General features: G+C 34.9%; 1 protein-coding gene across 1 annotated transcript in view; it reads left to right on the top strand.

Annotated features, from left to right (window-relative positions):
- Positions 1 to 27,787, top strand: part of EYS (eyes shut homolog) — a 722,813-nt gene that overhangs the window by 388,896 nt on the left and 306,130 nt on the right. The window contains exon 31 of the mRNA XM_063389422.1: positions 2,562 to 2,814. Coding sequence (XP_063245492.1) covers positions 2,562 to 2,814 — 253 coding nt within the window. The remainder of the gene's footprint in view (positions 1 to 2,561; positions 2,815 to 27,787) is intronic.

Genomic DNA, 27,787 nt, shown 5'->3' with positions numbered 1-27,787 from the left:
GGTACAAGTCAGTGTTGTGTGACACTGTAGAGACCAGAACCACAAATAAACCCAAAAATGGGTTAGAAGGAGGATAGATTCATTGTTATTCAAATTGCTCTTCTGAATGTTACCCTGGCCCAGGGAGTCTTTGATTTAATTATTGCCAAAAGTTGGAATGGTGTATTTGGTGAATTACCAGATGCTAGCTCTGCTTGTTTTCTTCCTGTTTTCTTCCCAAAGTATTCATTAATGACTCACTGATGATGGAGCTAGATAGATATTTGACCCATGGGGGCAGTTTTTCTGTTAGTACATAGCTTGAGTATTAATTATACAGTATATTGCAGAACAAGCAAGTCCTTGCAGAAGGAAAAGTAACAAGTCTTTGAAGCAGATGAAATTTAAGATGTATTATCTTTGCTTTTTATTCCGTTATTCATTTTTCCGTCTTCAGTCCCTTCAATTCCACTATGCTTTGGGAAGGAATATAAAAGTAAGAAAACATGGTGGGGGAACCACCACAGAAACATTTTTAACATATCTATCTCCAGTGTCCAAAATAAGAAGTTATGGTCTAAACACCTCAAGAGGTATATTTGTTAGGCCCCAATGGGTTCTGGTTCCTAACCATGAGTAGGTCTGAAGTGGAAACAGTGAAACCCACAGAGAAATAAGCATTCAAGGAACTCCAGCTTTAATGTGTATGTAAATCTTCTGTAGTCTATGTCTGTACTGCTACCCAAAGTATGGATCATAAAGCATAGACTGTGAAATCTCTCATAAATTTTGAGAAGAAAAGCTTAGCCAGTGGTATATGAAATAAATGTTTACTTTTAAAGTAGAACCATCTATAGACATATACCTACTTTTAAATACAAATCTGCACAAGCTAAATTATTCCATCCCCCTGCATGGAAACTGTTAAAGCATTTACAGGCACTTTCAGTGCTATCAAATTTATCTATGACTACTTAATGTACCCTTCATGCACACTGGAGGTTATCCACATCTGCTTTGTTTCTATGAGTCATAAAATCGTAATCAAATGCTCTTCACCATTAAATGTAATAGTCATAAAAATGTACTAATCTGTCACAGGAAAGTCAGAATGAAACATAAGTTTTATAGGATTAAGAACGATTATGAGCTTGCTCAAACTGAGCATTTGTTCTGTGTGCAGAATTAGAAAAGAGCAAGGAGGAAACGCATTGAAATGGACGTATTAATTGACCTGTTGTTCCTTTGTGCTTTAGAATACTGATACAGTGAGTGATCTTATAAGATGTCATGAATTTACCAAATAGCTCATCTGCTTGACAAAACAAAGTAAAAAGTTGATTGAAACAACCATGAATGTATCTAAATCACTCAAAACCCATCAATTTAACCTCTTGTGGTTTAAACTCCGAATAATTTAAACTACTTGTAAAAAAAGTAATTTTGGTTTTCATGTATAGATTTCTTCCTTTCTCTCTTGTGCTTGCTATTGTTTCTTAATATCATAAATTAATATAATAGAGTTGACACACATCTTGGAAAATGTAAGTTGTCCCAAGTTCTGTGTGAATAGTTAACCAGGTAGGCATGAAAGACATTTTAAGCATTTGTCTGAAGGAAAATGTGTAATGAACACATGCTTCTTGAGCTCTAGAGAAGGCTTGGATTTTTTTACATGTGCCCCAGTTGCAGGAGAAGATTCAGTCAGAAATTATAGCATGATGATATCTTGTAAGAGAAGTGTATGTCTTCAGGGATGACAGTGTGCATATTTTAAATAGTTATCCAAATATGTAGTATCCTGTTTGCTGTCTCTCTTCACGTAGCCTATTAGTTTGTTGCAACAGAAGTGAAAATGAAATGAACCCAGGCCTGACTTCTGCATATATTTATTTCACTCTTCAAGAATGCATTTTATTCACATAATTATTTCCTTGCCTTTTTTACAGACCGCTGAATATGAACATTTTTCCTTTATTACTAGGGAGGATTTTTCAGACTTCCCATGAATTATTACTATTGATAAAAAATAGGAAATGAATTCTTGGTCCAATTTGAGACTGCTGCTATGTTTTTTCCTTTTCTAAGTGTTATCTGTGAATGCAAGGTATTAACAGGGAGCTGTGTGCAGATTTGGTAACAACAGACAACAAACAATGGGCTGCAAGGTACAAAAGGAAAGAACATTAGCTTGCGAGTCAGAGCAAGCCTTATGTTTTTAGACAGCTAAGTCCACTGTAAAAAGTCTTTTGTAAACCTACATACTGACTGAAGATTATTATTTTAAGCAGTTTTTATTACTGGTAACAATATTTTCTTTGATACTTGCCAATTACAAGACTGTAGGGAAATTATTTTTATTGATAATCAGAGTCAAAATTTCACTTAGTTAAAATTTAAAATATACAACTATACTATTAAATTAGTTAAGGAATATTTTCTGCATGCTATTTGAAAATGTAAACAGCTTAATATAAGCAAACAATATTTTAGAGTCAAAAGAAAGCAATAATTGTAACTAACATCACTATGAAATGTAAATTGCCTTCAAAAATGGCTTTTTGTTGAAAACTCTCTTTCAGGGACGAAGCTGTGAGCTTAATTACAATGATTGTCTTATACACTCCTGCTCCACTGGGTTTCTTTGTGTTGATGGAATAAACAATATCACCTGTTTACCTACTATACCCCAGAGCAAGAAAATTCTCACTGAAGTGGATGAAGGGTTTCCTGCTGAAATTTTAGACAATGACCTTCCATCAGCACTGGCTGTGTCTATGGAACTTTGGTCTAAACATGTTTCTCCTGATTTTCATACAGAAGAGGTGTCTCAAGGTGAGTAGAAAGAGCTTCTGAACAATGCATATATCAAACTTCTTTCCTTGTTATGCTTCTAAAATGGTAAGACTATTGGAAATATATTAATTTTAACTATTAAATTTTTTTTATTTCATGTATACCCTTCTGTATTTTTTGTATTTACTCCAACATCCTTTCTTAATTGCATTTATATGTAACTGTAAAATTACTCTTTTCTCTCAAAAGAATTTTTCCCAGCATCTTTCACATCCAGTAAGGAAAACTATGCTTCTCCTAGCTGGGTTTTCAGTTTTCCAGAGTGTAGAATTTCATATGGCTCATATGGTATTCAGTAATCTCTGATTCTAATGCAAATCTTCCCTTCTTCCTTGGCTAGTCAGCACAAGAGAAAGATAATTTGCCTTATTACATGGGGGCTTTGATTGTTTTTTCCTAGTTCAAATGTTTTCTGAGTGCTTTTTTTTCTGTGTAACTAGATGTTTTTTGACTAAAAATATATTGGACAAACATCTCAAAGTCTCTGCCATTCTAATTGTTTGTAGTGATGGTTTTGGGGAGCAAAAAATTGCCTATCCTGTTATTTTAAAAGCTTTTGTAAAAAAGTCAAAAGTAACAGAAGTGCAACATTTTATTGTGAAGATTGTACCTTCATTGTGGCCTCTTCATTTTACTAAAAATAGTATTATAAATGTACCATGTATCAGGCATTCTCTTTACAGATAATTTCAGTGGTTTTTTACTTAGATACCTCTTCAAAGTGATTACTTGTATAAAAAATAAGCTGAGTCCTGTTTTGTTGTTTTGATGGGGGTTTGGTTGGCTGGTTGGTTTTTCGTAGGGGTTTTTTTGTTGGTTGGTTGGGTTTTTGGGGTTTTGTTCCATTGTTGTGCTTTGGGGTTTGTCCTTTTGTAGGTTTGTTGTTTTTTGTTTTTTTTTTAATTTGGAAAAATGAGTTTTAGAGAAAATTCTTTGTTGGTTTTAGATATACAGAATTCTGTTGAGATTGATTGATTTATTGACTGAACTGCTTGTTCTGCCTTTTCCTTCACAAGAATCACATACTCATCTTCTATTTTTGATTGATACTGTCTAACTATTTTCCTTCAAAGACTGTCTCTATAATCATCATTTTCATCACGTATGTTCTTTAAAGAGACAAACATAAACTTGACAAAATTATTATCTACTGTTAAAAAGCTGAAAACAGGAAGTTCAACTAATACTGGAGACCAAACTGTGTGATGCAGACATGGAGATCTGTCATTCATGAAGCCAGGGTACTTTCTGTAACATTCAGTTGAGTAGTGTATTTCAAGAATTACTATTCACCGACATAGTTAATAGTAGTTCTGAGTTCAAAACAGATCTATTCATAAATGTAGGTGAGACTCTTAAAATATTTTTACAACAATCTGATCAAGTGTTCTTATATATATCTTCTTCCTACAAGAACTTCAGGTGTAGAGTTACTGGTGGATACGTTGAAAAGTTGTCATTTTTTGAATCCCCTAATTATGAGATATCCTTGGTTTTACTGGCACAAGTCACATCCATGCAAACAGAAATCTGTAGAATTTTAATGGCATACCATTTATTTTTACATACCTGTTATCCTGCCTCAAGTTCTGCTTTATGCAAGTATATTAACAATACTGTACTGAAACAAACGAATGCTGTGCATGATAAAGAACTCATGAGTAAGCCCTGTTACCTCGACTTCACAGTATGGCTGCAGTCGAGTAGGTTCTGGCCTTTATCATCTAGTGTTCTGTTGAGTTTCTTGTTTCTCTTTCAGAGAACTTTTTGAGGTGGTGGGGTGTTTTTATATAAAGATAAAAGTGTCTATCAAAGTTACCAGGTGCTTGGAAGAGATTTATTGTCATCCAGCAGCAGCTGATATGGCACCTGCTGCCATACCTGAGACAGATGGCTATTCTTCACATTCTGCCACACAGGCTACTAGATAAGTACAGAAGCAGGATGGAGGCTGCTATGATGCTGACAGGAGATCAGCAACAGAACAGTTTCACCTCACAATAATAATCTTTTTGGGATTTCAGGTGTTCCTTTCATCATATTTACATATAAACTCAGGAGGTAACTCTATGTTTGTAGCCCATAAGTATAATCAACGTTTTAAAGGTAAAATAGGTATTGAGGAAAATGTATATTTCTTGAGATAAATTTTCTTTGTATGTAGCATAATTAACTTGCCACTTCTTATTCCAAAATGAGGAAAATGATGACCTAATTTTTTAAAAACAGTACTTTTGAACATTACAACATTTCAGAAATAAATTCAAATAATTGAAATGGCACAGGAAAACTTAAGAATTCTGGAATTAAGTATTAGGGAATATTGATTGATTTTATCAATTTTATCTAAGTTTTTATACTATACTTTTATAAAACAGAATGAATACCCATAAAGCTGAGGAGAAGGTTTTGGTTTTTTGCTCTTCATTCTTTGCTTGAGGGCTTGTCTTGGAAAAAAGATTTTGTACCACGGATTTAAATCACTTAGGGGAAAAATGTATTCTAGACCAGGAAAGATAAGAGCACCAAAAGATAAATAAAACATTTTTATGGCGTACAGAATACTGTTGTTTACCTGTGAATGCTTGTCTACATAGATTTCATTCTCAATATGCATACATAAATACACAGATCAAATTCATACTGCCAGAACTGCCTCCTGATACTTGCCTGTAGTCAAGAGGTCAAGTTGTCTGAGCATACCACTGTGGATTTACAACTGATCAAGATATGACCTAAAACAAATTTTTATTTGGGGTTTTTATTGTTGTTGTTGTTTTGGGGGGTTTTGTTAGTTTGATTGGATTTTGTAGTGGAAAAAATAGATAAGGAACAACAATGCATCCCCAAAAGTAATAGCTATACTTATGTGTATGCAGTAGCAAATCTATGTCTTTTTTATTGGAAGAAATAAGACAATTAAAAAGCTAAGCAAGAAATGCTCTTCGATTAGTAAGACCTTTAATACACTGGTGTGTCCATAGTAGTAGAAATGTGTCAAGCTGTTAAACCTGACATACTCTTCTATAGTTACAGATTTAGCGTATTTATTAAAAACCTGGGCTACTACAACTTGAGAAAGAATATTGATAACATACCCAGATCTGCATTCTGAAAATTGGGTACTGCATACTTTTCATATATTTTAGAACAGTTATTCTCATCTTATAATCAGTGGATACATTACAGCAAGTTCTAAGATAGCTCAGAGTAGCAGGGACCTCTAGAATAGGTCTATGAGAGATGAGATATATCTGGCAGAAAAATATACATTTTTAATCTGGTCTCCAGGTGTTCTTTTCCACTGTCATGTCATTGCTTGTGGTAAATGTTTTGTGAATTTATTCTTAGGAAAAAAAAATCCTTATAGAAATGTTTTCCTGTGACCAGAAGGGATGATCTCAGTTCTCAATCATATGTCTGTTAGCACTATGCAAAGTTCTGTATGACTTTTTCAGTTTCCCATGCTCTGCCAGCAAGTAATTGCCCAATAAGCAACAACTGATACAAACTGAATACAGGGAACTTTCCTTCCTTCAGTCCTTCCTGCCTGCTTGCCTGCCTTCCTGTCTTCCTTTCTTGCTTTCCTTCCTCTCTCTCCTCTCTCTCCTTCCTCTATTTCCTCTCTTTCCCTCTTTTCTTTCTTTTTTACCTGTTAGGGTAGCCAAGCATTGAAGCAGGTTGTCCAAAGAGACTGCAGTTTCCATCCTTGGAGATATTCAGAATTAAACTGGACAGTGACCCGAGAAACCTGTTGTAGCTGACCCTACTGTGAGCAGGTGAGGTTAAATTAGGTAAACTTCAGAAGTCTCTTCAAACCTCAGTTATTCTGGGATTCTGTGGTGCCCTGTAATGGTTAGGACAGAATTGCCTCTCAGACACTGTAAATAAAGACTCTTAGAATTTACTCCTATGCAAGTATCTAGTTAGTCATCAGGAGTGGGATTCATCTCACAGAAGTTATCCATTAATTAATCTGTGTAAACTATGTCACCATAATAAATGAAGAAAAATCACACCATCTGCTTTAGATGTGTGTTCCGGGGTAGAATGCAAACTTCTCCTTTCCTTAATATCCACTATTTTGCTTTTTTGTACTTTTGGTTTTGGCAAAGGAATTGAATATTGTTTTGACTTTTCTGTTTGTGTAATGTATGTGGATCGTGGAGCTCACAAAGGCATTTGAAAGACAAAACCTGGTAGAACAAGATATGAATGCTAACAACACATCTGCTACTACACAGCAGCTAACTGGATTTACTTCTATTAATTATGGAGAAACACATATATTAAACAAATACTTTAATGAAGTAGATTTTCATCCCTCTATTGAGTCACCTACTTCCACTGCCTGTGTTCAATATTTCATTATTCCCTTTAAGACTGCCTAACATATGAAATATGTTCTGAACATATCACTAATAATCAGATTGGTACATTACTACAAAGCCCTTCATGTTCAGTATTATTTTGTTTAAAATCTTTGCAAAAAATTCCAATTTTGATTATGTTACAGGATAAATGGTCCTGGCAGAAAGTAAAACTCAAGGGTTTGAGTTTTACACGCTGTTTTCCTTTATAACATAATGCTTTTTCAGCTTTCTCCTTAATCAAGTTCTATTTAATTACAGCAGTGTACACTTGGTTTCTGAAAAATGTTGAAACCACATGATGCATTTGACTCCTAATCCTTCTTTATCATATTGAATTGTTTATGTTATATTCACTGGATTTGTCATCACTCTCATTATTCCTTTAAGCTTTTTCTTTTATCAGTTTCACCATATATATTACTATTCATTTCATTGTAATTTCCCTGTTATCAATATCTGTAATCATATGCTGTTTTTAAACATGTGGCATTATATTGTTACATCAAGAAGGCAATTACTTTTGACATAGTGAAGTTACCAGCTATGCAAGTTAGCATGGAATTTCATGCAAAGTGAGTGCTTTGAATACTGATCCATTATTTGCACTATATTTGTAACTGCTAAAAGCTTGAACTTGGTAACTTTCCAGACCTCTTTCACAAGCTGTCATTTTCCCTAGAGTTCTGATAAAGAAGACCTAGAAGAGAAATTGCAAGCCTGGCCTTCTTCTGGTTTTACTTAAGTGCAATCTGCTGCCCTGCATTTTGATAGTCTCTAACTTTTAAGTGTATTTTTTACTGTGATTGCTTTGTGCTCAGATTTCTAAGCAAGCCAGGTATATAGGAAAATCTGTGGGAATTCTATGTAAATGGCTGTCACAAGGAAAAAATTTAAAAGAAATAAAACCTTTAATTTAAAAATGTACATAATTTGATATTTTCTAGGTTTCTGTATCAAAATAAATTTAAATTCTATTTTGAGCTGACAAATAACTTTTATTTTCTGATAATGAAAAGTGTTCTGGTAATATTTAAATGTCTTCCAGGCTTTGCAGTGTCCATCTGTACAGGGTTTCATTGTGCTTGATATTGCCAGGTACTTTAAAGCAGAAGGAATCATGATATTGGGAATAAAACTCTTGTCATACCTGCCAATGATGGCAGATGTTGGGTTTCGGGTATGAGGTAATTTGAGAACAGTGTTTATGCCAGTCAGTATCTTCTGTCATTTACAGTTTCAAAGCCAGTGAGATCTATGAACATCATTTGCTCCTGGAACAGAAGAATCCTTAATAGCATCTCCTGTCTTTGAAAAATAGCACTCTAAGAAACTTCCTACAGGCATAATTAACCTCCATATGATTGGAAAACAAACAAAGAAAGAAACAAAAACAAACACAAAACAACAAAAAGTACATTGACTAGTACAAGTATTTCTGGATAAGGGAAGTTATTGTTTTTCCAGTAACTCAAAATGTTTTCCTGATTTTTTGAATACTATCAGCATTCTATGTTAAGATTGATTTACTTTGCAGATTTTTGACCCAACCAAACTTTATAACATGTGGGCTAGCATTCATCAACATAGCAAGTGTACTGTTTTGAAAATCTCAAAATGTCATTTGTGTAGTGGGTTCTGAGGAGCCTAAAATTATTAGGACTACTTTTATTTGAAGAATAGCAAATAAAAGATATGAGGTGTTCCATGTAGTTCACAATTTGTGTTTACATTTTGGAGCAGTTAGTCCAATTACTGAATTATTTATGCTTTGCTCTTAAGCCTTATTTTGAATATATTCAAAATAAATCATAATGATTGACTTCTGCATTTTAAATAACAAGGGATTTCAGAGTCATGAGAACCTCTCAGTAAGTCTTTCTCTTGTTATTTATTTGAAAAACTTATCATTGGGTATAATATGAAAAGTATCCCAAATGTACAGTAACAGTCTTTTCTCCTCAAAGATACTGTTACATTCTCTGTAGTTAAGTAATCCTTATGGATGATTTAGCAGCATTCAGGAAGTGTAAACCCTGTTAGTTCAGCTTTTCCTTCAGTTTAGTTGAGGAGGTAGAGAGATTTCTGTATGATTCCCTTAAGTGCGTAACTGCTCACCAGCAGTGATAAGTTCTGACAGTATCAGGGATCTGAACCAAAAAGAAGAGTACAATAGGAGGGTTTGCACTATTGGATTCCAGTGCAAGGTGTCTAGTGCTGTAATTGAAAAATATTGTTCAAAATCTTAGCAAACTTAACCTGTGATGAAGTTAAATAATGTGAATTCTTGCTCAGAAAAAAAAAATCTTTTCCTTTGGTTAGAATCTCTGCTTACATTACAGTAAATAGAGGAACTGTTTGCTGACCATTATCTGTAAGTCTTGGGTTTGTTCTCAGATCAGTCATATCTGTACAGATGTAAAGAGGCTAGAGTGCTTTGGAAAATAAAGGAGAAAAACAAATCTTCCAAAATGCTGTGATATGTGTTTGCAATGAAGGGATGGGCATGTAGGATGGGAGAATGTAAAGGGATGTTGTAGGATGGGAAGAGTAAAAAGAAAAAATCATATGACATAGATGGATGGGGAACATTGTAGGGTCAGGACAAGACAAAACAAATGTGTACACAGTGAGGTAGCAGGGGATGGGATATTCAGGATGATATGTTTAGGAACAAGACTTGGAATAGTACATATTATTGGCCTGAAGGAAAATAACATGCTTGTACTCATCCAGGGTACCCCTCAGCTTCTGTCAATGTATCAATCTTAAAACTTTCCATATTTACCCTGGTGCAAGAAAGAGGTAATACTTCTCATGAGCAAAGCAGTAGCCCTTCTACAGTGTATCATGTTGCCTCACCATTTTACCCTCTCATTACCTCAAATTTTAATAGGCTTGTAGAGTCGTAAACAACAGTGACTTCTGCACCTCAGAACTTTAACCAGAGGGTTTGTGTTATTTCAGGTAGCCAGTAAATCTTTATGTGCAGTTATGGAAAACATAAAATGACTTCATAAGCCAATCCTATTTTTTCTTTTGATGTCACATGGGTCAACTTGTCATAAAGATTAAACTGATTACTCAATACTCCTGAGAGAATTGGTCCTGATTAACAGTAAGATGCCCTGTCAGTTGGCTTGGCCTCCCAGCAATTTTTCATTCATAGCTTTTCTTTTTTTCTTCTCAAAAGGAAAGGTACAACACATTTTTCACTATTAGTAAATACACAATGTGGAGCTGGAGCAATTTCTCTCAAGCCTTTGTTGTCTTAGATCTGCTTCAGAAATTAGAGGTGCCTTAAATACCTTTAAATGACTGTTCCAAGCACTCAGTTTATGTATAACTAAGCAGTTGCTAAGTGCCTGTTGGCAGAAGAAAAAGGCAATGCCTATTCTGGATATGTAAATAGATCAAGAATATACCAAATTAAAAATGTTTTGTTGTTCTTATTAGCTGTAATAGGCTGCACTCCATCTGAAGTTTGTACCTTACAGCTTTTCAGTCCCTATTTTCTGTTTTGTGGGCTAAAGAAAAAAATTACTTAGCTTATCTTGGCATGATTTATTGTAAAAGTTATTTTTTTTCTTCCAGGCTAGGCAGATGCGAGGCTGTTAATCCTTACTTACATCATGATTTGCATTATAGCAAACTGTCATATATTCAAATACCAAAGAAATGCTGCAGTTCAAAGTATCACAAACACTAAATCATATGACAGTTCAGTCACTGTGTGTATCACAAGCAGGTTTTACACTACTAACTCGAAAATAATAATTTGAGAATGATCATTTAGAACTATTTGCTCTTCATAATTTATTTAGAATCACAACTGTCGCTGTCGCCATGCTGAAATGACCACACAGACACTTGGAACTTTGCAGAGATCAGAACAGGGGTAAAAAGGCCCGATTTGTTTGTTTCATTTCATTATATACTTGTAGAAAGGTGACTGGTGGATTAGAGGGTGCAATTCTCACCTCTCACCTACATTAGTCAAAAGGTCTGTCAATCAACACTCTCCTGGCCTCCAGAAGAATGTAAAACAATTACAGTGTTAAAAAACCAATCTCTTATTTGCGTGAACATGGCGTGAGAAGTGAAAACTTCTACTTTAATATGAAAGTTCAGAAAACTAGCAAAACTCATGGTGACACACAATAACTAAGTCAGGAAAGTTTGGAGGGCATAAAATATACTGAATATAGTCCCTTTAGAAATATGAGTTCCTATCCAGTCTTTCATGATATAAGTAGGAATGAAAGAATCAGAATATTTTTCCTTACATGAAACAGCAGTTCTGTTCCAGTATTCCGCATCATGGATAGCACTGTCTTTAAATCCTGGAGCCAATTTCTCATCCATTGCACAACACAGTTATCCAGCTGAATTCTGGACATTTGGTCTAGAGGGATACTGTGAGAAACAATATGAAGAGCTTTGCTGAAGTCCAAAAAGGTTAAACCTAATCACTACCTTAGATAACTAGGTGAGTTACCTGGTCATAGAAGGAAATCAAGTTTGATAAGCAGGAATACCTGTTCATGAGGCTGTGCTGGCCGTGACTGATGACTGTGTTGCCCTCCAGGTGTTTTCCAATACCTCCCAGAATTGTATTTTCCACAATTTTAGTGGGCATTGAAGTGAGACTGACAAGCCTGTAGTTTCCAGGGTCCTCCTTGAAAACCAGGACAACATTTTCTAGCTTCCAATTAACTGAGACCTCCCTGGATTCCAAAGACCCCTTGAGAATTATCAGTTTTAACAGATTATTTTAATATATTTATCTTTGTAAATATTAGTAGAAATAATAGGGGTTTTATTGGTGAGAGGTATTTAATTGCTTTTATACTTTAACATAGAAGCACTCTGAGGGTATTGGAATTTCAAGCAAAAGACAGACAGAATTATTAATAGTATGGAAGAAAATATAGATTTTTTTTATACACATCAATATAAAAAGTTAGATATCTTAAATATTCCTTTAAGAATTAAGATCAGCATGACTGTTAGTATCTGCATTTGATTTGAGGGGTAAGAACTATCCAGTATATGATATTTTCCCTGTTGAAGAGAGAATAAAAGACTGATACTGGATAATCTGCTGCATGTTTCATATTCTGAAGTATGTTTTAAACTTTGTGTTATGCAATGCTGTAGTATTTCCTCTGAAAGTTAGTCTTGGTACCAGATGTTTCAGTTATTCTGGTGTTTGTGGTTTCTGTGGCTTCTACAAACCCTTTTCATGCAAGTAGATTATGTTTCAGAACATTAGAAATATCATGACTTCCAAATCTGAATGACCGTCAGCCTCCAAAACAATAGAACTCTTCCAAGATGCATTGCATCTGATTAGCCCATCTCTCCATGAGTCCTTGTAATAATTGGAGAAGAAGAGGGAATAATTGGAAGAGGGAAAATCAGTTATCTGTTTGGACACTCAACTGTTGCTTTTAGCTGTGGCTATTATGACATCTGGTAAACAAGATTTACATGTTGACTAGGTTTATGTGAATATGGTTATAACACATGTGGTTCTTTTAGGCCAAAAATATTTATTTTTAATTCAATTTATTTTAGTACTTTGAAATTAAAAATCTTGAATTTCAAAATTAAAGAGTATAAATTAAGAATTTCATTATCAAGACTAGAAATGGACTGCATTTACTATACTTATTTTTTCATTGGTCTATATCAAAAAGCAGTAGGGGAAAAGAAATGAAGAGGTTTAATTTTTTTCCATATAATGCATTGAAGCAGATCAGTCTATTATTCTACTTATTTCTTAAGCTAATCCTTCTATCTAAGATATGTTAATTTTTTTTTTCTAGTAGTTGCTTGCCTTTTATATTCCACCATTTTTCTTAACGTCAAATGTAGAAAGGAAATAGGGTATCTATCAGTGATGCTCTGGTGCCAAGCCATAATCCTGACCATCTCTAAAATTGTGAACCATTAAATCTTACAGCTTTTATTTAAGACTATTGGACAGCCATCATGTTGAAAGATAGGTTCCTGTTCAAGACTGAAAAATAAAGCCAAGTTCTATAATACTGACTCATCCAAAATTCCTTAGTTATGGGAGATTTTTTTCACTGTAACCTCACTGGATTTTTTTCCACATTGAATAGACTTTCTCAAGATCAAATAAAGAACTGTTAAACTCTGTTATTCATCTTCCATTCACTTAAAGATAGTAACTTCAGGAATTGTATAAAAAAATGTGTGAGGACAAGGACTTAGCAAAATTTCAGAATTTACATTCCTATATAATCAATAGCCTAGGCGATGAACCTCAGTAGCTCACATAAATAAAAATGTAAGAATTGCTCGGTTAGAAATTCAGCCTTCAAACTTTTAAGATTTAGATTGTGCATATTAGCAGCATGTTATATCTATTAGAATATCCGACTCCTGGTTAAGGAATAAAATCACCTGAATCCTTCAACCACAGTATGCAGTGAAAAGTTATACCGAGCACTTCAGTCAGTATAAATTCACTGTATTTTACTTGAGCTGCTTCTACAGGCAAAGTGTATATTAGATAATATTTCTGATCATTTTTTCAGTTATTCTTCTATGAATTAGTATGGCTGATCAGGAATTGGCACAACTGACATGGAAACTGTGCACTGAATTATGGTTTAGAATGAAACACAGTGTCTGCTTTGTCACCTTTGGGTTTATGTTTTTCTGCCTACTCTAGCCTACATTCCCAAATTTCTTCAGGGTGTCCTGGTTTAGGGCAAATTTTGGGAGGAAATCTCAGAATAGGGTCCCTCTAGAAAGATAATTCAAGCAGCCCCTCCCCCAACTGGTTCAGGAAAAAATTCAGTAGAGAAGAAGTGGAAAAAAACCTGTTTATTCAACAAGCAAAGTGTTTACAAGCATAAAAAATGAATAATATCAAACAATAAAACCTCTTGCCATTCTGAGGAGAGACGGCAAAATTGAGAAAGTCCTTGCTGTGGGTGTAGCTCAACTCACCCAGTCTCTTATCAGTCCCTCTGGCACTGGAAAATGCTGTCCTGGGCCCCAGTGGGCCCACAGGTGTGAGCTCCAGGTGTTCTCTGGGTTTTCAGTACAGAACAGGTTTAAACAGTTCCAAGAAAAAGAAAAAAAAAACCAGTAACTGTTAGCTTGAACCTTACTTCACCAGCACTAGTTCAAGAGTCAATAAAGGTTTGGAAATGAGAGAAAAATATGTATATGTTGTGATCTGCTCTTTCTCAACTGTAAATAATGTAGTTAAGTCTCTTACATTTTAGAATTATATTTCTTTGTAACCAGTTGACTTCACTAAAATATTTACTTGGATTTGAACATAAATGGTACAACTGTGTGTATAAGTGAGACTTCCAATGAATAGATGAATAAAACATTTCTCAGAGATACAAAAAAGTGCTTATTTTAATTGTTCTGATTATTTATAATATACTTTTAAACTTGCCAGTTCCCATCTAGTAAATAAATAATATTCCAAGGGAGACATTGTTTTCCTAGGAGTCTCCCATGTATTAAGCATAAAAAGTTTATTGTTGCATCCACCTAAGGCTGATGTCCTGCACTCATTAATTTGGCATAGTTTTAATTTTATATTTAGGTTTCTTGTTTTGGTTGTCTATGCCTGTTTTGTTCTGAAACATATCCATAACACCAGATATAAGCAATGTTCATGAGCTTCAATGTTAACAATAAGATATTGTTTCAATGCCATTAGCAGAATTCTCATCTGATAGGCAGGTCATTTTTTTATTCCTCAGTGTTATGATAAGACTTCATATAAATATCTACAAATATCCATGTTTCTGTAAGTACACATTTCACAAGAAAGCAAGTTCTGTATACAGTCCTACAAGCATTTTCTAATGGGTGCTTTCTGTCATGAACTTGATTTTACTATATGCAAGTTGCAGAATCTAAGCCTCAGCTAGCTGTATATCTTTTGTTATACCAATTTTCAAATCTTTGTATGCTCTATGAGTTTTTCTTTCTAAAAATGTAGACACTTGTTTTCTATATATTATATATCAGTCATATTTACATTTTTTCAAGGCCTAAGTGTGGTTGCTTTTATTGAATGTATTTTTTTAATTAGAAGAAACAAAAAAGGAGCAAATAAAGTTTCATTGAGTTATCATTAAGTAAAGTTATTTCAAGTGATTTTTACTGCAGCACCTTCTTTGCTACTTAAAAATCATTACTGTTATTGCTATAACAACTGTTGAAAGTATCATGCCCCATTTGCAGGGTAAGCAAGTGTGGGTCATACAAATGATAGAGATGTTCTCAGACTTAATTTGTAAAAGCTGTTTAAATAACCATTTCACTCAACTCCAGCACTATAAACATTGTTCTGTATGTTTTAGAGCTATTAAAGCTTAATCCACTACATTTGTAATGGGTGGTTAAATCTTGCTCTTTACTAATTCCAAATGAAAACATTTCAATACCAACATTTACTGCAATAAAATAATTTTAGTTTTATTAATAAAAAATTACCTTGATGAGATTGCAAAGTATCCACCCATAATCAACAAGTTCATTATAAAACTTCTGATTATGTTTTTTCCAAATCTTTTAGATAACCCCTTACTTTAAAAACCACTTTGGTTTTTTAGTACTACAGGCTACTATTATATGCAGCTTTCACTTACCAATCAGTTAAAACGCCTTTATGAAGCAAGTGTGATACAAGCTTGATTAGGTTATTACTGGTAACTCTTTCATTCAGAATTCTGTTAAAAAAAGGACAGTAAGAGTGACAAGAAAAGCAATAGAAATTCCTCACGTACTGAAGTGTTTGCCTAATGCACACGGTAATCCCTGGGAATATAATTTGCTGGGCATTATACATCATTGGCGTATAAAATGCAAGCAACTGCTTATGCAGGTGCATTTCATCTGTGGAAATGAAGCAAATAAATGACTCATCCTTCTAGGCAGTGGGAGGTAAGGTCAACATGTTTTTGTTTCCCAGGAGATGACAGATGATGAGGTGAGATTTGATTTCATAATTGAAATCCCCAGTAGGCTCAAAAGAAAAACAGTGCAGTGTTTCAAGGGGAAAAATATTCTAATGTACTCTACTATTTGTCAGATTTTGATTTGTTTAAACTGTAAGATTCAAACTTAAAAATAAATAAATACTAACTAAACTTTGAAATAGGATTTGGGAACAGATGTTAACTTTATATTAACAACCATTATAATATGTGCATTTCATAGATATTATTTTTAAGGTCAGATTTGACAAGAAATTATGCTTCTGTTCTGTCTGTAAAGGACATTAATTTCTGCTGGTGTAACAAACTGCATAGAGTTCTACTCATCAACACAGAAGTTGCTGTGTGGGTACAGCCATTCTCACTGCCATAGTTTTGAAGCAGTGCCTTTAAAGGACTTAAAACTGGCACATTCTTAAATGCTTCATCAGAACTCAGCTTTGTTTTTCCACCTGCAGAACCTAGTCAGAATTTCCAATATTGTGAAATAAAACCTTTGAAATTAGATAGAGAAGGAGTAACAAGGAGTTACACTGAGTGTCTTTTCAGAATAAACTGCCTTTGAATATTGTGGGACATTCCCTATTCTTTTTGCTCTTAGTGTCTTGACATTTTACTCGAAATTAGATCAATAGGCTTTACTTAGGCAGATAACCCATGCCTCTAAATGTAAAATTTAAATCAAGCAAACAAACCCCCCCACACTGTAATAATCAAATAGAAACTTGCCTGCCCTTTCTCGGAAAGTTACAATAGCATTTAAATTAATTAATCACATTGGCTTTTATTTTATTCATGAGCAAAATTATTTTTGAGTGGAAGCACCATTTCAATTAAACTCCAAATACACAACCTGAGTTTACAACAATGAAACATCTGATCTTACAGATTGCTGCATGTCACATCTACCACATATTCTAAAATTACTGTTTCTAACATGAGAGATAAGAGTGATCAGTAATTACTTTTCTTGCATATTAAAATTTGGTCTCCTAATATTTCCATTATAAAGACAGAAAAAAAAAAAATAGGGTATAGGCCCATCAAGAAAATACTTATTAAAATCTTAAACTCTGTGGCCTGGCCAGGGGACCGGACTTTCAGAGATAGCAGAGCCAAGGGTTCCAGACTTTTCTGTGCTTAGTCTGTGCAAGGATAAAAGCCCGGGGGTCCTTTGTTTGGGGTTCCTCCTCAGGGGCACCAGCCTGAGCTGCTATTTTTTTTGTCATTGCACCAAGACCAGTTCATCTGAGACTCTGCTGTGGGAATCTGTTTTTGAGCCAGCTCAGAGCCTGGTGTGACCGTGTGAGTGTGGGGGTGCAGCTGCGAAGGCACCTCGGTCCCAGCTCAGGTGAGCGAGTGTGACTGGCAGAGTGGCTCCTGGAGAGAGGTACAGTTTATTTAACAAGAAGCATCAGTAACTTTTGTTTTTCCTAGGCAAGATACCAGGTATCTTTACTGAATTTATTTCTCATCCTTCATTCTTCAACATTTAACAGAAAAAAAGGAGGACACAGTAGAAATGTATAGATTTTTTTAATTTATTTTTTTCCTGAATTCTTACTGAGACTGAAAATGTTTGCAAACAAGTGTGTACAATATCTGAAAAATACAAAGCTAGCCAGAGTGGTACCAATTCCTTGATAATCAGTTACCATCTAGATAATTTTCTATTTTGAATACCTTATGTTTTCTAATACAGAGAAAAAATATGGTTTAAGAAACCCTTAGTGTAATATGACACATATTTATTGAATAATATAAGACAAGCAGTTAATGATGAAATTAAAGTAAAACACACACATCTTTCAAGTATTTGCAAAGCAAAGGATTTAACGAGAGAGGAATTTTTATTGCCAGGATCCATAACTTATTTGTTACGTTTCTTACAACTTTCTTCTGCTCAATATGATCAAAGCCCAGTCTCCAAATTAGCTAAAGTCTGCCTGATGTTTTATTGTTTATAAGGCATACCAACTGTGATGCCTTGTGGTGTTGATTTAATCTCCTGTCACTTTACTTAGCAGTCCCATAAAACAGATGTCTGTGATACAGTCAAGGTATAAATTTGCACTTAAAAAGGATACAAGCATTTAGGAACTCCTATGCAGTACAAGGTGCTGGAATATGCCAGGGAAGGAAGGAGAATAGAGCTTCATCAGCTAAGGCTTTTAGGGCCATGCTTTTTATCTCATTCACATTTGCATTTAAAATATGTTTATGATATGTGGAGACAGCTCTGGAAACAGGGATGGAAAACAGTAGTCTGTTCTGGCTGTTCTAAACACAGAACTAGAAAATTGAATGCCCTCTTCTCTGAATATTTAATGCTCTTTTTTTACAGATCTAAAGCAGCCATGATAGAGATTATGTTTCATTGTGGAGTACTTAGAAATGAACTCCAAAAAGTGCTACAGGAAATTAGTATGGCTCAGGATTGTCTAAATGAAGAAAAATTAAAGATGATAAATTCTGAAACTGTTAGTCTACACAAAAATATAAGGCAGCTCAAAAAAGCTTTGAAGAGCAACTAGCACATTGTGTCTTATCTATTTTTCACATATCACATTTTTCCTCTCTATTTCAAGAGCAGGATGTCAGTGAGCAAGGTTGATGAATGAATATTAAAAAGTGGAGAAGCCAGGGACATTACAGAAAAAGTTTACATCTTTTTGCACTTTATTCTGTCTTCACTTATAAACTGAGGAAACGTTTAGGTTGGATTCCTTCTTTAAATGTGAGTTTTCAAAAAATCCTTTTTGGAAAATAAACTACATGAGTGATAGCTGAATATACAGAGAAAATGAGTTTTAGGAATTTTTCATATCTTCAATGACAAGTCAGTTTCAGGCAAGACATTAACTGTGATAACAGAAAAGGTTTTAGCATCAGAACAAGGAACAGAAAAGCTTCAGTAAGCTACAAGCCATAAGACTGATGTCCTGCTGTATCAGGTAAGATAATTGAAACAATACTTAAGAATAGAATTGATGAACACACAGCTAAATATTACCTAGTTAGGAGCAATCAACATGTTTGGTCAGGGGGTTTTAAGAGAAATTGTACCCTAAAACTTCTTGGCAGATTGAGAAGAGTTAGTTACTGTGTGAATAATGGATTGATGGAAGCTTTCTGAATTTCCAGAAGTCTGCTGCTGAGTCCCATAAAACAGACTTTTAAGGAGAGGGAACAGCTAGAGGGTAGGAAACAGTAAAACAGTAAATTTTTATTGTAGCTGAGAATCAGTAGTGAAACTCTACAAGCCAGTAAGTTATTTAATGCCTTTAAAATGGAATAATCAGTGGAATGAAAAACAGTTCACTGAAAAAATTGAGTTGATCAGTTGAAGAACTGATTAACTAGATTAGTAGAAGAAAGAGTCTTAGGATACTGTGGGATTGTACTATGAAGTGACATAATGAAGTTGAACATATGTTTGAAATGGTGCACAGGCACAGGAGGAAGATTAAAAAGTCCTGACTCGTTTTACAGTCTAAAGAGCAGTTTTTGGGGTTCCTGCATGATATTTGTATAAAGCATCAACTCAGCATAGGGTAATCATTAAAAAAAATCCCAAAACAAGTGTTAGAAAGTATTAAGAAAATAAATGGAAGAGTCTATAGTACAGATACAATATAGAAGTTTGTATCTTGAATGCTGGAAGTTTCTGTCTTCCCATCTCTGTTTAAAGAGATGTAATAGAATACTGACTGATCAGAAAAGATCAAAGTTATTAGTGTGAAAGCCATCAAAGCTCTCTGAAGAGTAGTAGGAAAGTAGCAGAGAGATTTTTATGTTTGGTCTGTTCTTGCCTTTCTATAATCATTCATTTAAAAGACTTCTGGAGAACAAAAATCCCGAAATTAAACAATAAGGCAGTTGTCACATTATTGTGATAAAATTTGGAGTTTCATCCTCATTATGACAAAACTCTTGGTTGGATGTCATAAATCAGTGTTAAACAAAAAAATAAGAACAAACCATCTTGAGGTTATCCAAGTGCAATTCAGTAATTGATTTATCTTACCTTGAAATGCCAACATAGTCTGTCAATAATAGTTTTATAGTTTTGCATCTACTTTAAAGAAGACTTGTTTGAAAGTCTGTTACTCACTTCCTCTAAGATCCTTGCAATACTGCTCTGAACAACTGATTACGTTATCCTCTCCCCCACCTTTATTTTTTTTCCATGAGTAATTCAAAGGAGGCATAAAATCAGTCTAAGTGTATTCCTAGAGATAACTTCTGAAATGGGGATTTTCACATGGAAGGGCATATGGCCTTATTGTTTCACAAGTTGATTTCTCTCTCACAGCTCCTGGAGCAGAAGTCTCCAGGCGAGAAGTATTTTTTCCAAGAACTTGGAACAAGTGTTCCAGGACTCTTGCTCTTAACCAACACAATGATTAAGAAACTTAAAACTGTGTCATGAAACCTGGGACTTATTTTATCTTCCCTTTCTAAAAATTTGGTCGTTAGAGAAACGGAGCTTAAAATTTTGGCTTCCTTGTGACAGCAAGAATGCGGTGCTTGTTTCAAGTCTTGACAGCTGTTGAAGTACTGTTAATGTCAAAAAAAGCTTATCTTCTCTTTCCCTGCAGAAAATCCTGAACAGTAAGTTTGTCTAGTGGAAAGAAAATACAAAGAGCTAACTAAGGCAGGGCTAATGAAACAATTGCACTACATGGAAATTTTGAAAATGTTTGGTCAGTTAAAGTCACAAATTTAATATGCCAATTAAGCTTTTTATTAAAAATAAACAGCAAGATAAAATCATCAGTGTCAGGTTTGAAAGTTACAGTTGCTATGCTGGTTTCAGTATTTCTTCTGAAACTGTCCTTGACAGCTAAGTTGACTAAACCTTGTTATATAAATTGTGAGCATTTTTAACTCCCTCAGGGGGGTTACAGAACTGTAGATGAAAAGGTCTTATTCAGTCAAACACAAACCTGTTCTTCAAGGTTTGAGGATTTCTACTAAAATCGCTTTGGAAAATGAAGAGCAAATATAGCTCTTAAAAAAAAAAAATGAACTATCCACACCTAAAAAACCAGACTCCAGTGTTCCTACACTTTCAGGAGTTTTTGGTCTTTTGTATTTGAAAATCTACTGTTTTCCTGTTTGTCTTTTATGTTTATTTCATAATGTATCTCTGCTTGTCACAGAATCATAGATTCACAGAATCATTAGGGTTGGTAGGGATCTCTGGAGCTCAGACAGTCCAATCCCACTGCCAAGGCAGGGTCATCTGGAGCAGGTGACAAAGGAACACATCCAGGTGGATTTTGAGTTTCTCCACAGAGGGAAATTCCATGACCTCTATGGGCAGCCTTTTCCAATGCTGTGCCACCCTCAATGTAAAGTCCTTATTGGAACGTCTTGTGTTTTAGTTTATGGCTGTTGCTCCTCATTCTGTCATTGGGCCCCACAAAAAGAGTCTGGTGCCTTCCTCTTGGCACCCTGAAACTCCTCGAGGGTCTGAGCCCAAACAATCAGACCCCTTTGAGTTTCCTCAGGACTTAGGCCCATGGTGACTTGATGGAGAGACACCTTCAATCCTGTTGTCTGAAAAGCAATTTTAATTACACAAAAACAACAAGGTGTCCACTGTAATGGAGCAAACTGGACCAAGGCAGTAGCCAGGGGCAAAAGGCGGGGGCTTGGGTCAGACAGGGCTACTTATGCACCCTGTGTAGGTGAGGAGTTAAGGTGGGGTCTGAGGCAAGGGTCCAACAGGGGATAACGATTGAGAATATTAAAATTCTTGCACCAAAACTTAACCCATGGTAACACAGAGAACTAAGAACTTTCTAGTAACAATTTGCATAGAGAGCATGTGAATAAACCTTTTGCTTATGGCACTGAAAATGGGGTTTTCTGAGGCATTTTTCCAGGGTTCTCTTCTTCCCCGGGGAAACTACCCTCTACAGCACCCACCTTCGAGAAATTTGTATGCCTTAGTGAGATACTCTCTCAGTCTACTCTGTCCTAGACTTAGCCACCAGACTGTAGTGCCAACTCTAATCTTTCTTTGTAAACGTTTAAAGAGCATTAGTCTTTGACTATTTAGTGTTGTGTAAAGGGAGTCCACTGTGTATTGTGTTACAACAGTTTCACATCTTTCATAGCACAGGTGGGAAGTATGCTTATAATCTAATCATCAACAGGCAGCAGAAGCAGATTTCGATACTTTAAAATTATAAATGGGCTAAAATGCAACTAATGGCTAATTAGCTGTCTGCATGAGCAATTGAAACCAAGACATCAGTAAAATAATTACTCTGTTTCACCCCTTAAATAAGTGTGAATGTGAAAATGCTCAGAATGTAAATAGTTCTAGGTCCACACAGTAACAGAGAATGATTACTAAATCTCTCCTGGAGAGAAGATAGCAGTAGCTCATGGTATTGGCTTTGTATATGCTGGGGAAAAGTGTAGTAAACCCTAATCATCACTATACTATATTTCTTGATGTTACAATAAAGTTTACTGCCTATCAGAAAGGTAAAAAATAATCTGAATTTGTCTCAAATGTAACATTACATCAAAATTATACTTTCAGTGAAATAATGGAAATGTAGAATCATTGTGTTTGTAAAAGACCCCTAAGACCATGGGTCCTTTTGCTCAACATATTAATACTGGTTTAGGCTTTGAAAATACAGCACCTTTATATGGCAGTGAATACCTGCTGTATAGACCTATGTTTTAAGAAGATTTTTTTTTTTGTTTTTGCTAGGAGCTGTTGAAAGCTCATGAAGCTCTGTGCTTGCAATACTGCTTTACTCTGTATTTGTCGTATCTTTAATGTTTCATGAATGCCCAAATTTTTTGTAATTTTTTTTCACAAGGTTGTCTTTTGTTTGTCTTCATTTGAAGAAATAATATTAATGGATAAACTTGAACCATATGGGAAAGGTCACAGTGTCAACATAAAACATGAAGACTCCATAACCCCAGGAAATCATTCAGCAATAAATGTTGTCTTTCTGGATCTAGAAAGTTTTCTTTGTTTGTATGTTTGGGTTTTTGACATATGAAACTACTTCACGGGAAGCTATCTAAAACATAATGCAAAGCTTTATGATCTTTGTGTCCATGAAGTCTTTGCAGGCTTCAACAGGGAGGAGTAAAGAGAAGATGGAAAATGTAGAGAGGGAAATCAAGTTTACACAGGAATTTTGATGGAGAAGAGAGTAAGAAAGCTAAATTATGAAACAAAGTGATGAAACAAAAACTGGCTTTTTGGTGGAAGAAAATGAAGGGGCTAATTGACAGAAGAAGCTGGATAAGGGATGCAATGGGACCAAGCAGAAATTTGTAGTGGAGATCTGAGTTGGGAATATTTCTGAGTTGCAACAATCATGGAAAATGGCAGGAGAGCAAAGATTCATTTGACCAGGAAGCAGGAAAGGCAAGGTAAGATGTGCAATCAGGACTTTTTTGACAGCAAGGTTCTTGTTATATATTTCAGTGACCCTTTTTTTTCTTTTCATATAACTGCCTGTTACATTTTTTTCTTTCATCATAGGCAGATTAACTTTTACTGCCCAGAATCAATGCTAAAAGCATGGCCTTTTATGGACTTGTAAATGTATGGAATAATATAATAGTAGTTATGAAGTAAAACAATATATTTTTAGCCCCTTCTAGTCCATTTCTCTGGGGTTTTTTTTTCAAAAATGAAGTCTACTGATAGCTAGGAAAAATGAGTGTAGTCTTCTCTGCAAATATAAGTAGAACACTTATTCCATGACATATTTGCTATGGAGGATTTATTAACATGCCAATTGTTTTGCCAGGAGTGAGAAAAAGAGCTGTTCTGCTGGTATAAAATAGAAGGTGAGCAAGGAGTTGAGAATAAGGAGAGAGTACTAGTGTAAGAGAGAAGGTGGACTGTGCTCTTTTTTCTACACTGGAGAAAAGAAGCCTCTATTATTTCATGAAGCAAAATCAAGATACTGTAAACCTAGAGGTACTGTTGCTATTACCCTGATGTAGGACTTTGTTATCTATTTATATAAAGTAGTATTATGGCTGGAGAAATGATGGACAGACTTCTTGAAAGCATAGTTTTATAATGCTTGGATTTATAATATCACAGTGTCTCTAAAAATAAGCTAATTATGTGAGGACTATGAATTTTCACATACTTTAGGTCTTATGTATTTTAAAACTTAAAGGCTAGGTTTGACAAAAAAATATCTGTGTAGTTTGTACTCAGTCTCTTCAAGAAAAAAAATGTTAGTATCACTGCTGAAATACATCTTTGGTCCTGCTCGCTGCTCTTCTCAGATACCTCTCAGTCCTTGTTGTCACAAATTCTTTTCTGATAGTAAATCTTGCTATGTTTATCCCAATGGGGCAGGTTCGATTTGAAGGAAGGACATTTCCCTCCTTCCTTGCAGTGTTTCTGCTTACTATTAGTGCAGTAGAAGGGCAAAAGCTAATGGGTATTTCCTCTTTGCTGCTCAGGGTCATCCCCCTAAGGATAAACTATGAACAAAGAAGATAAAGCCTCTGTCATCACTAAGTTAACCTCTGCATTTAAAAACCTGTCTTTGAGCACAGTAAACTTTGGTTAAACTCTTTTGGAGGTGGAGAGGGAAAGGAAACAAGTGAATGACAGGGAAGTAAAATAAACGTTCACCGCCTTAAATGAAAAAAAGTCCATTCATGTAAGCAATCACTGGGGAAAATACTCCATACCCTTGGGATCTTGCACAGTGAAAAATATGAGAAATTAGATAGAGTTTCGACTTATAACAAGCTATGAATTGGGCCAATATATTTTCTCAAGTGGATATTCTCAGTGGTATTTTTGAAGTCAAGGAGAAATATTGAATGTTTTATCTGCTCACAATCTTATTAATTAGACTGAGTGAATGAGTGAGTTTTGGGGTAAGATATGGTGGAGGTAAAGTGACAGGGAAAGGAAGGGTAGTCTGGGCTTTTTAGACCTCCCCCCTTCCTCTCTTACTTATTCAGTGTTTCTATCCCTTGTTTTTCTGTCTCTCTGTTAATCTGTCTTCTGCTGCAACTTTCTGATCAAAAGTTAATCAATGTATTCACAGTATAGTGGGTCTTAAAATCACGTAATTTCTGACACTGATGAACCTATACCCCTGTTGCAAATAAACAAGTAGTCCTCCTTCAGGCGTCAGCTGAGTTGGCTTTCATTTTGAAGTATACTTTAGAATCAGGATGTGAATGTCATCTTTTTCTTTGTGCAATAATGCTTCAAAGTGTAACTCTTTGTAAAGTGCCATATAAAACTGAGATTGAAATGTTATTTTCAACAACTTAAAAAAAAAAGACAACAAAAACCCAAAAAACCCTACACAACAGTTAATTTCAGAGCTATGAAACATTGATATCTATCCTGTAACCTTGAGATCAAGCAGAAAGCACCTTCATATTTTATTTTTAATATCCATTTGCTATATGGAAAGTCAGTAGGTATTACATGACCAAAGAATATTTGTATAAATATTCAGATTCTGTTTGTATATTTGTATATTTGTATATTAAGGATAAACTGTAATTTGTCGAAACATCTAAACAATGAAAAAATCCACTCATATGTATACTGTTTGAAAAAAACATAGTGATTGCACCAAATAGGGCTGTTAATGATTCAGTTAATTTTTAAATGATATTTTGAGAATGCTACTTGTGTAATGTTCAGTTTAACAGAGACAACAGGGTTGCATGAAAGCGTTCAGCCAATCAGTTGCCAATACCTACTTTACACTGACCAGTGAGTTTAGGTTTAGGTTTAGGATTTTTTGATTTACATTCCAATTGGTTACATATTTCCAGAGAGGTTTAGTTGTTCATATTTCAGAATCACTCTCTGAAATGACAAAGAATTAGGATTATGTCAAACTTAGGTGATGGTAATTATATTTTTTGTAATTTAAAATTCTATAAAAATAATGTGAAGTTGTAAGGGCTTTTTATTGTTTGTGATTTTTTTAACTTGACCTAATTTCCAGGGAGCATCTACCTTTTAATAGAAAACAAAGAACACAAAAAAGCCTTTAATATATACTGACTTTTACTTTATTTTTTACCAGGGTAGAGGGAAACAAATCTCCCTTCTTATAGCTCAAATATCACATTCTGTGAATGCTGATATTTCTTGGTTTCTTAAAGCAGAAATTGTTGTTGCAAGCACTTCCATTCTTTTTTTTCCTTTCACAATAGATGAATAAATTAGAAAATAAATACTCAAGCAACTCTAGTTGTTACAATTCATTCAATCTATATGAAATTATATTCATCACTCGAGTAGATCTCAGTATCTTTACAATCTAAACAGGCCTCAACTAATATGTGATAATTTATGGCATGTAATATATAAAGGATAAACCTAAGTAAACTTGCTGAAACCTAAGTAAATTTGCTACTATGCCTATGTAAGAATGCTTCATAGATCCAAAATTCTGAAACCTAATCTGATCTGTACTTTAGTTGTTGCCTTTAAAAAGGAGAGGGGCTGGGGGAAGGTGTTTATTTCCAACAGAATTAGCAAAGGAATACAAGTAGAAATGTATTTAGGAGAACTTCTCAAAACTTCTTAAAATCATCTTCATATAATGCACGTAACAACTCTGTAATTCTGAGAGATAGGCTGCATCATTCTTCTTCTCAGAATACATGCTACCATATTTTTAAAAATATATTTTAAAGGTTAACATATTGGAGAATAGCCACGCTACTGCTTAGGCCCTGGAAGAGGTGAGGGAAGTTTGAGGAATTTGTGGCTTTGATTAACTTTGGAAAGTTAGATATGGTTCCATGCAGGCAGAGGATGTAATGTTACATACTCTCCTGAATGTTTTATAGCAATCAGCTACCTTCTATTTTCTATAACAAAAAACGTTCATACAGAAAGATGTGTGATAGTGATACTGAACAACATCTGAAAAACTACAATTGCAGTGGCCCAATCAACAATTTTTTGGTTGCAAATATACAGAGTAGAAATGGAATCAATGTACACAAATTGGTAAAATTTCTTATGCCCCTTTCCTGTGGCAGAGGAGACCATTACTCTTACTGTAAGTAGAGAACATTTATTCAGGATTTAACCAGTCAACTGAAGAGGTGCTCTTCTCAGAGGATAAGCTCTCTAAGCATCTGTGGGATATTAGGCAGAAGACTGGCATAAACTGTATTAGAAGAGGTTGCTAAGTTGGATTTTGTAAGTGAGGTGATAGTATTGCATGTGGTCAGTGTTAAAAACATGGCTTTAACACCTGTTGCTACAGCTTAAAAGACAGAATAATTTTCTTTAGTACATAGTGTGGTCAGTCTGTTAAATATTTTAGTTCTGGGTGGGTTTACATGTCCAGGAAGGTTTCACAAGTGAGAATTCCAGAAATCATGGAATTATAGAATATGCTGAGATGGAAGAGACCTACCAGGATCATCAAGTCCAGCTCCCGACTCTGTGCAGGACACCCCAAGAATCACACCATGTTCCTGAGTATGTTGTCAAAATACTTCTTGAACTCTCTCAAGTTTGGTGCTGTGACCACTTCCTTGGGGAGCCATTTCCAGTGCCCAGCC

This window comes from Prinia subflava, chromosome 2 (assembly GCF_021018805.1).
Source record: "Prinia subflava isolate CZ2003 ecotype Zambia chromosome 2, Cam_Psub_1.2, whole genome shotgun sequence".
Classification (NCBI taxonomy): Eukaryota; Metazoa; Chordata; class Aves; order Passeriformes; family Cisticolidae; genus Prinia; species Prinia subflava.
This window is presented reverse-complemented; position numbering and strand designations above follow the sequence as displayed.